Genomic DNA, 10568 nt, shown 5'->3' on the forward strand with positions numbered 1-10568 from the left:
TAGAGAGAGAGAGAGAGAGAGAGAGAGTTGGGATAGAATACTATTGATAGCAAAAGGCCCTTTTTGCTATCAAATTTTTAGCCTTTGGATTAGTTTCTTTTATCATTTCTAACCATTAGATTGAATATTATAACTTAGTGGAGACCACTTAACCCTATGGGGACCACTCAACCCTAAGAGACTAATGTCATCCTAACTCTACAATTTTTTATTCAACGGTTAAAAACTCGATAACAAAAAGAATTTTTTGCTATAAATAGTATTCCAGCCTAGCTCTATATATGTAGTTGTGTATAATGGGGGACGAGTGTGGTGATCACTTTGTGCTGGTGCATGGGCCAAGCCACGGCGCCTGGTGCTGGTTCAAGCTGCGGTGGCTCCTCGAAAGCTCCGGCTGAAAGGTGTCGTGCATCGACCTCGCGGGGGCCGGCATAGACCTCACCGACCCCGACACCATCCGATCCTTCGATGACTACAACCGCCCGCTGCTCGAGCTCCTCTCGGCCCTGCCGGACGACGAAAAAGTATACAAACATACATACATACACAGTCAATCTTTCTCTCTTTCTCTCTCGACTCATATACGCTGGTGTTTGGCTCCGCTTCTGCTTCTACTTCTGCCTGTCTTTCGGTATAGAAAGTTTAGGATTTTTACTGCGGCCGAAAATCGACAATTTTTATTTTTTTTTACTTAAATTTGATAGTTTTTGTGTTTTTTTACTTAAATTTGATAGTGTGTGTGTGTGTATTTTCAATTTTCAAGCTCTCCGAAACATATCTTAGAAAATAATTTTTTGGCTAGAAAAGTATTTTCCGCATGTTTGGTAGAATTTTTCTGGGGGGAGAAAATAGATTTCAGGAAAAGAAGTATTTTCGATTTTCGGATTTTTATGTTTGGAAAATGAAAACTGTGAAAATTGATGTTTTCTATGAATTTTTTTTTTTGTTTAACCAGAAATCAGTTTTCAACATATTTTTGAGAAATCAAATACCCCTTTCGCAAATAAAGAAATATTAGTTAGTTTTTCTGTAATTAGGCCATAAATATTAGTCGTGTAAACGACCACCGCGAAGTCGACTTGTTCCATCATATCTAAGTGTTGATTGTGTTAATTTTGGATTTTTTTTTTTTCATAAAAATATTTTCGGCAAATTGAACACATAGCGTGCGAACAGATTGATCAGTATCGCCAGAATCCACAGATAAATACTTATATATTTCTATTATTACTAAACTTGGTTTATGATTGAGTTGCAATTACGCCAATCTAAATGCACCTACTATAAATTAAATTGAATGATATTTTTTTGATTTTTTTTTGTTATTTTATCTAACATGTAAAAAGCAGTACTAAAAATTTATTCTTTTTCGATAATAAATACTGTTGGCATTATAACTATTAGTTGCAATAATAATATTTTGGAACAGAAAAGATTCATTACAAATCGCAAATCGCTGTTATAAATCTTATAGTAATAAATGACTAAATAATATGATTCGCATTATCACAATAGTCCAAACTGATATAACGAAATCTACAATTTAAGCTTCAATGCGATTAAATTGATGTAATAGAATAAAATTGTCGTAGCAAAAGGACTGGAAAATAAACATGAAAAATCTGAGAACTATTCCCAATGGTTAGTTCCTTTCTTCAATTAAATAGAAAAATATTTCATGGAAGAAAATTTTGAGGAAGCTCATATAATGAAATGGTACATAAATGTGATAACTCCATTCTACGGGGGTATTTATGTAAGCGTAAAAATGCGTTATTGGGCTTATTTTTGATAAAATGATTAGTTTGGAAAATGTAGTATCAAAACTAATTCTAAATTTCTTTCGTTCTGTGAAGTTGTGAATTCGATCATCTCCTTCATGATAATAACAAATTAAAATTTCATGGTATTCGAATTGATTAAATCTCTCTATCGATCTTTATTTTGTTTCGTGAACAGGAAATTCCCGATATATGGGAATTAGGCGACATTTACGTGCTTAATTATAGTTCAAGAGTTGATCATCCACCAACGAGCACGATAATGCGAAAAGAATTCCAGCGCAAATTAATGTACCAATTTACCCCAGGAGAGGTATACATCACCATCTCTATTATTTTTTGTCTTTCTTGTTTTTCTACTCTTTTTTTTTTTTTTGGGCAAAACAACAAGCAATTTTTGAGCTTTCATTTTATATTTAGTCCTCTCAAAAATTCTTTTTTTCATAAATAACTTTACAAAATTTATAATTGCAAATTGACCCTATCCCCGCCACACAAGTGGCATGCGAGCATCACATTAGCATGGCTGGTACTCCGAATTAAGTTGAATATACTGAATCATTCACTGTATTTATTGTATTATACAATTCTGTAATTTGTATAAGTTTAAATTGAATATGATAAATCATTCACCGTGTTCAATTTATCCCACGTTCATGTGGTGCTTGCGTGGCGGGATAGAGTCAATTTTGCAAATATAAATTTTATGAGACTATTTATGAAAAACAATGTGAGGAGTTAAATGCAAAAAAAAAACCCTCAATTTTTCACTGTTAGAAAAAAAAAAAAAAAAAAAGCATCTTCCATTTATGTCTGTGAAAAGACCCAATTTTTTTTTTCTGGCTATAAAATAATTTGTAATATCAAAATCAGTTCTGCGAATATAATACCGTTATGCTTGTATAAACACATGCTCAATTGTTGTTGTCAAAATTTTGGTCCTAGGACTCAACACTAGCCTCGATGCTACTCCGCCCGGTTCCGACCGTGCTTGGCGACGCAAGGTTCAGAGAAGGAGAAAAAGAAGAGGAGAGATGGAAGCAGGTGAAGCCAGTTTTCATAAAGACGGTGCATGATCACACGTTAAAACCACAGCAGCAAGACGCGATGATACGCCGGTGGCCGCCCGCCGAGGATTTCACGGTGGACACCGATCATAGCCCGTTCTTCGCGGCCCCTAACGAACTATTCGAACTGATGGTTAAAGCATCGCTTATATAGTAATCGTAATCTATGAAGGGAGATGCCACAAAATAGATCACGAACTTATTGAATCTAGTTCGCTATTCACATAATGAATTTGGCTAGATTCAATATATTTGATCTACAGGTATTGAAATCGAGTATATAAGCTTAGTACTTTTTCTATGGATTGCTGTTTATGTAACATAAAATTTGCATGGACTAAAAAGTTTATAACTTTGTTGTATTTTTTTCATCAAAGCATGCATCTTAGATTAGTTTTTTTTCTAAAATCTTTGTAGTAGGTTTTAACTTCAGAGTGAACAAAATAATCGAAATCGTCACTTTTGCTTAAAATTCAGTTCGTAACTCTCACTTCATCTTACACATACATATAACATTTTTAATATAAAAAGTGATTAAATTAAAAATAAATTGGCCTATTAGCTCAGTTGGTTAGAGCGTCGTGCTAATAACGCGAAGGTCGCAGGTTCGAGACCTGCATGGGCCAAATATTATTTAACATATTTTTTCATTAAACTTGTAAACTAATTTGACAAGTTAATCCTTTTTGTTTTTTGAGATTATGCACAAAAACAATGTACCTTCACAATTTAGAGAGCAAACAAGATTTTATACATGTTTCATCTTCTTTGTCAAAAACATCATTCTCAATCTATTTAACAATTAACATTTGCAAAAAAAAAGAAAGAAGATAGAAAGTATAGGTTCAATCAAACCTTTTTGATTAGATCTTTGTAATCAAAAACTTGTTTCATCTTCTTTGTCAAAAACATGATTCTTAATCTATTTAACAATTAACATTTGCAAAAAAAAAAAAAAAAAAAGAAGATAAAAAGTATTGGTTCAAAGCTTTTTGATTAGATCTTTGTAATTAAATACTACAAAGACTACGCGAGACACAAAACTCAACAATCTCATTTTTCTCATGGATGAAAATATGTAGAACATTCGTTTTTCTTTAGAAGCTTAAGACGCTGAAGAATGATAATTTGACACTTCAAATATAATAGGTACTACTTGAAGCATTCTCAGATCAAAACATAATAAAGCAAAAAGTATACAAACAATCTCCTTATCTGTTTCCTAATTAACCTGTTGAGAAAGAGAAGCAAGCTACTGAACATGATTTTGTACATCCAAGCAATAAACATCATATGAACAGTTCTTTTGCCACAAGAAAAAAGGAGTTGACTACTCATAAGATTTGTTGTCTTTGTACAAGAGAATCCAAAACTTACTAATGTCTGCCTGCGAAGGAATTCGCAGGAAAGATGAGATACATTCCCATACAGCACATTATTACAACTGCTATGTTAGGAAAGAAAAATGATTGATTCACCCTCTATCTAAACATTAGGAGCCAACAATTTTCTCCTAAGAAATAGAGTGATTAGTCGAGCAATTATCAACGTGTAAAAGGAAACAAGGAGATTAAAAGCTTCATTACAATAAGGCTGAAGTCGAATGAACAGAGAAGATGCGTCTGCAATATATACAAAAGAGAAGGTAAAGGATGCTTGTTCCAGTAAAATTGAGTGAGGTGTTCCCCAATACCAAAGCTGCTACTTCTATGCCATTTCTTAATCTATGAATATCCAGTTCTGGTCATTATATACAAGAGCCGAGCAAAATCGTTGTCGATCATTTTTTCAGTAGTGCGGCCCTAAGAACCTCTGCATGTCCTGAACTAAATCTCCAACCAAGGGCAAAGTAGTCAAAAAGGCAATTTAGATTCATATCCGTGAAACTGACTACATTATTTGGAAAGCAGCAAAGCTTGAGCTTTTCTGATGATCTTCTCTGCTAAATCAGCCATAAATGGAAGCACTAGGTTGCTCTGGTCCAGATCCATAGAAAATGAAGGTGAACACGGGAAGCTGTTAACAACTACCCCACAGTTGAACATCTAATTAGAGACCCATCATTAACTGGATGGCCATTATTGGGAATCTCACCATTACCAGGAGTAGCACCATTTACCACTTCAACACCTTTTTCATCAATGCCAGATGCTTCATTACAACAATCTGAAGAGGTTTGGGCGTCCATTACATCATCGTGATTATCTGAACTCCGCTTGGCTTTTAAACAGTCAGCAGTCAACTGCATGGTGTGAGTAGTTTCCTCAGAAGGCAAAGAATTATCACCATCTAACTCCATAAAATCACCAACTTCACTAGTTGGAGAAATATCTCTATTAGCATTGTTAGAATCAAGAATAGAAGTAAGATCAGCAACACGATCTTCCCCAACTATTCCAACTTCAACTGTCGGACCCGCAGCACTAACATTTTCTGGAATAATATTATCAACCTTGATATTGGACGACACCTTATCGCTCTGTTCAGTATCAACATTTTTGACACTATCTTCATTTATTTTCTTGTCATCTCCCTCATGCAAACCAGTTTGCATCTCAGCAGTCTCAACAACCATAGGTTCAAGCTGAGTATCTGAAGTGCCACTAGTTCCCTTGTCACTAGAAGGAGCATCAGTACACTGTTCTGCAGCAACACCATCTGTAGACTCTTCCACAGTAACACCATCCATACACTGTTCCACAGCAACACCATCTGTACACTGTTCTGCAGCAACACCATTTGAAGCTGCAGTGACCTGGCTGCGGTGCGAATCAATATCCATGGGTCTCTCAGTCTCAGAATCCTTGTGACAACCATCACTAACTTGTTCAGAAGCGACCACATCATCAGCAACCTGATCAGCAACAGCGCTTTCTGAATCTTTGCTTCTGTCAAGAGAGTTTTCTGATTCATTCTCTGTGCTTTTGCCTTCAACAGCGGTATTGCTGTCCATTTGTAGCTTAGTCAACGACAACTCTGTTGAAGTTTCAATAACTTGATGAATCTCATTTCTATCAGAGGCAGATGATCTGAGCTCATTACCAGTTGGCTGCTCCCTGTGAATTGATGCAGTTGAGGCGGAACAGCCATTGCTAATGTCATCATGAAACGTATTTAATTGTGTCCTACCACAAACAGCCAGAGCAACTGCATAATCACGAAGTAACGAATCGTACGGTGGGCAGTGAAGAATATTCATCAAAATCTGATTATATTGTAACAGACTTGTCGATGGTGCTGCCAATCCCCTGTCGCGATAAACCTTAGTCGACTTAATCACATGTTTGCAAATGTTTCCCATCATGGACCAGTTACAGTCACACAATGCAAACTCAGAACCCGGATTTCGTACAATATGTGTCTTTTCTCTATTTCTTTTACAAACGACTTTGGCGCATTTGCCTTCTATAGTAACGTCTGAGTCTGGAATTTGCAATCCCTCGCGCCACGAAGTTACACCACTCTTCCACTCATCTTTCCAATAACGGGAAAAATTATCCTTGCCAGAATATTCATCTAGCCAATAGAAAGAGTGTACCTTGGTGCCCAACTTATCAACCAACCAGTCTGCGCGCTGGTAGAGACTTGTATCTTTCTCATTTAATAAACGAAGTTTCAGTAAGTGATGATAACTCTCAATGGCTGCCGCAACCTCTGTGCTAGCAACTGGAAGGGTTTTCAAGGCAGTAATCCATGCTCCTAAAGAAAGGTAAGTTCATGAATAGGATGGTTATATAGCCAAAGATTAAAGGACCAAAAGGTGCAGTCACATATGTACATCCCTGCAAAATCATCTATTTATAAATGTACCAGTGTAAAATCTGAAGTTTCAAATATATCTCTTCAAGGACAGTTTCTTAAATGAATACCTTCATGGGGAAAAAGCTGGCTTCGGATTAGAAATATGTGCATATTAAGTTTGAAAGGTATATTTGAAATTTCACTTTGTGCAGGTATATACACGTCAAATTGCAACGAATATTCTCCATGGATATAAACATGTAAATGTTTCTATAAGATATTAGCAATGTAGACAAGGACAAACCAATTCTGGGAATCCATACAGCCGTAAAGTAGTCCAGGAAGTCTGGCCAATCAACAAACTCTTCAAGGAAAGACTTGAATGAGTCCAAATTACCGCTTCCTCTACATATATTGGATACTGCTCCTCCTAGTTGTCGGGCCATTGCAGCACAAACATCTAATTCTGAGCACTTCTCAATCAGATTTTTGTGCCACAAATGACGGACACGCCAAAAGCTAATCAATATTGAGCACTGGAACACATCCCTGTTTAACATCGGAATATCAGACAATACAAAATCACCACAATAAGAGTTAAATTTAGGCCCCAAAGATTGACCCTGATTTCCATTAAGTCCTCAAAGTTTCAAAATTTAACAACGTAGTCCATGAAGTCTCTTCCATGAAAAAATTAAGCCTGTTAGTTAATGCCTCAATATCATGGTTAAATTGAAACCTCAAAAAAGAAAAAAGCGATTGCAGCAAAGATCTAATGATGATGCTGACATGGCATCCCGTTTTCAGATAGTAGACTAATGGAAGGACATGATGGTTGCATGGAGCAAAATTTAGCGACTAAATTGTTGAAACTAAAATGATTAAAAGTGATTAAATCGTCGTCAACCTAAAGGGCCAATTTACTAACTACCGCCCATAATACACAGACTTCACAAGGATAGTATCAAAACCAACCTGATGGTAAGCAGATCTGCTAAAGGATCATCAACAATGAAACCACCTAACTGCCATGTTGGATCCTTTGAATGAACTCGGTCATAAAGGGCTCCCATCCATCTATGCATCTCGCCGTTTGCAAAATTTGGTGTTATGACCCAGGCAACAGGAATCGCATTGTTTTGTGAGTCGAAAACAAGGAGGCTATATATTGGATACTACAAAATTGTTACCGAAAAGAACATAAAGTCAGAATTCAACAAACTAAGACAAAACTAACAATCTAATTCTCATGGCAAACAATATTAAACCTGACACACCTTTAATTTGTTAGTGCCAAACTTTGAATCAGAAGCCATCAGGCTGCGATTACCAAACTGAATCATCTGCTGAAGCTGCCATTCTGTCTGGATGCCCAAAACAAAAGTGTCTGAATCAGAGAAGTCTTCATAAAAGAATATGTGGTTCTGGTAATTCTCGACCCACATGCCAATACTAATAGCATCATCAGCATCCAGCTCAAAGGAGGACCGTCTGATCTTCCTCTCCAACCGCCTAACATATCTGTGTGTGAGAAGATCATCGCGGTTGGACGGGCCCCCCTGCCTCTCCACCATTTCTGTGTGTCTCTGCATAATAGTTTCTACAGGAACTCCAACATAGAGTAAAGACATTATTTGGAGGCGAAGCTCATCGGATATGTAAGGCGCAAACATTGCGCGAGTCCCAATTGCCTTCTGGTCCATAGGGCCATGGCAGGGTAAACCTTTTTTATCTACATGCTTATCATGATTATATATTATAAGTGCGACAGATGGTTCAGCTATCAAGCGCTTTACAATAAAATGGCAAACGCAGCCTCTCTTAGTATTAGGGCGGCCAGCAGGAGTCTTCCTCTTGGCAGTGTAATTCCTGCTAGGACGGACTACGCCACCTTTTCTATGGTCATCTGGGCCAAATGAACACCAGTACCTGCATTTGACAGAGCAAATTAAAATTTCTGTGATGAAACTGTATCTAAAATGCTTCAAGCTGTATCTTTTTAGGTTCAATTCAATATAATTAACAAATGAATTGCTCATAATAAAACTGCATTTAAGCAAGTTGGCACAAGACTAGCGACAGAACCAACTAATAATTAGTATCTCTACATATTTTAAAATATACACAGTTCTCTTCACATACAGTACATGTGACTACCTAAATGCCTCAAAACTGGCAGTTAAAAAAATTGAAAAACAGTTAACTAGTCAAGAAGTTTTTTTCTTTTAGAAATTAATCACATTGAATTCTGAGCTGCCAAAAGTGCTTATGTCGGCAAAGGGGAACAAACACTGGGAATTACTCACAAAATATATTCAAGGGGAACAAACACTGGGAATTACTCACAAAATATATTCAAGTATCCCATCTACTTTTGGTTTGTAGGCCATCTCCCGAGGGCGCCTTCTTCGTGCTTCAACATGGAATCTAGTTGGACATTCCTTATTGTTGGATTCGCCTCTTACAAAATCGTTAACTCTAGTGAAGGGAATGAGTGCAAGCCTATCCATTGATTCTCTCCAGCCTTCCACTCTGGACCACGTGATATCAGCAGCTGAGAACTCCAAGGTCGGTGGGTTCTGCACTGGCAGTGTCAAAATCTCATCCCATCTAGCCATCTGCATGTAAGAGATATGGTAAGTACAAACGCACTCAGCAATATCGTAATGTTCAAATTTACTAGGTGCTTGTTTTGGCCCGTTACTACTTCCTTTAGAATCAGCCACCTCTAGCAGAGCTTTTGACAAACAAAGAAGTCCGGAGCTTCTGTTGCAACACAAAGCTAAAAGAGATTCTAAGCCCCAAAGGCAGAAGCTCCTATTCGGAGCTTCTGAATATGCTGCAGAGACTAGAGAGAAGTTGTTAGAGGGATATATAGTACAGAAGCTTGCATTCGTTGCGGAAGCTAACATGAGCTTAAAAGCCTCCCTTTACCAGATAGCTAGAGATCCCCAAAAGCATAAGCTCAAAGTTAAAGCTTCTACTTACACCTTTACTAGGAAGTTATATAGAAGATCTACCAAAAACCAGAACACCATCAACATCAACCCCACTCAATATCAACTAACTCGATACAGCATAAGACAAACTAGTAACCAGTAACCACTTCCAACAAGAACTCATTTTTTACCATCAACAACAAAGCAAGGAAATAACTTGCATTCTAAAACAGTTCAACTAAGACATCAAACAGTTATAAATGGGGTTTAACACCAACAGAGAGGGCTAGGATTGAGAGCCACACATTTGCACCACATCAAACAGTTAGGGTTCTGAACCAAAATGAAGATGATCGAAAACCCTAAACTAATTCTTCAAACCCCGTTATGTGGGAAACTAACTCAATATGCCATACGACAAACCAGAAACCACTTCAAGCAAGAACTCATTGGTTAACATCAACAGCATCAAAGCGAAGCAATCACTAGCATTCTAAAAGAGTCTAATTAAGACATCTGCAGAAAAAAATGACAACTATTCTGTAGTATCACTTCGAAATGGTGTTCTTAACCTTATTGGAGAGGGTTAGGGTTAAAGCCTCAACCTTGCACCGCATCAAACAGTTAGGGTTCTTACCCAAAATGAAGAGGATTAAAACCCTAACACACACTCATCCGATTACGAACCCCACCTATTTGATGAATTTGATGACCAATTACGGTTTCTCAATCTCAACTTGGAGGGATTTATGACAGGTACCTTTCAGGGGACAAAGGTCGAGCAATTGGGGTGCAACCCTACCCGACCTTGCGCCGCAGCTATGGCGATGCTACCAAGCGAGGGGGGGGAGAGAGAGAGAGATAAAGAGAGAGCAAAAGAGCAGGGTGGGGGAGAGAGGAGAGTGGGGGGAGGGGGGAGGTGGTGCGAATCGAACCCTAATGGCGTCGTGAATCCTCGTTGCTGCAAAAGCTCGGCGAGGAGGGAGAGAGAAGGGGGATTTGGGTGCGAATTTGGGAAATTTTGGGAATTAGTTTTCTTT

At 37.6% G+C, this 10568-nt stretch overlaps 2 protein-coding genes and 1 non-coding gene across 9 annotated transcripts; 2 read left to right on the top strand and 1 right to left on the bottom strand.

Annotated features, from left to right (window-relative positions):
* LOC109719688 (methylesterase 17) lies at positions 297 to 3180 on the top strand. Its single transcript, XM_020246470.1, is given in 3 exon segments — positions 297 to 524; positions 1960 to 2094; positions 2727 to 3180. Coding segments are annotated over 3 exon segments (639 nt in total). The 3' UTR covers positions 3003 to 3180.
* On the top strand, positions 3401 to 3474 carry TRNAI-AAU. Its single transcript has one exon. It is a non-coding gene; the product is annotated as a tRNA-Ile (tRNA).
* LOC109719351 lies at positions 4153 to 10556 on the bottom strand. Of its 7 annotated transcripts, none has more exons than XM_020245961.1 (7): positions 10289 to 10543; positions 9300 to 9437; positions 8936 to 9207; positions 7867 to 8518; positions 7565 to 7764; positions 6894 to 7138; positions 4153 to 6547 (listed from the first exon to the last, which is right to left on the bottom strand). In XM_020245961.1, exons 3-7 carry the CDS (start codon positions 9205 to 9207, stop codon positions 4875 to 4877), a joined length of 3042 nt encoding a protein of 1013 aa, XP_020101550.1. In that variant the 5' UTR covers positions 9300 to 9437; positions 10289 to 10543; the 3' UTR covers positions 4153 to 4874. The 7 variants fall into 7 exon arrangements, with proteins under 7 accessions (XP_020101550.1, XP_020101547.1, XP_020101551.1 ...); XM_020245958.1 differs by having other exon boundaries at positions 9297 to 9437; XM_020245962.1 differs by having other exon boundaries at positions 9297 to 9428; positions 10464 to 10538.

This window comes from Ananas comosus, linkage group 13 (assembly GCF_001540865.1).
Source record: "Ananas comosus cultivar F153 linkage group 13, ASM154086v1, whole genome shotgun sequence".
NCBI classification, from domain to species: Eukaryota; Viridiplantae; Streptophyta; class Magnoliopsida; order Poales; family Bromeliaceae; genus Ananas; species Ananas comosus.

What these genes read in the sequence shown, in the direction of transcription:
- LOC109719351 (XM_020245956.1), bottom strand. Translation starts at nt 9,501, where the DNA reads ATGTTAGCTTCCGCAACGAATGCAAGCTTCTGTACTATATATCCCTCT. An exon ending in GGGATACTTGAATATATTTT is followed by an intron (nt 8,519 to 8,935) that starts GTGAGTAATTCC and finishes TGTCAAATGCAG; the next exon opens with GTACTGGTGTTCATTTGGCC. An exon ending in TTGGCACTAACAAATTAAAG is followed by an intron (nt 7,765 to 7,866) that starts GTGTGTCAGGTT and finishes ACAATTTTGTAG; the next exon opens with TATCCAATATATAGCCTCCT.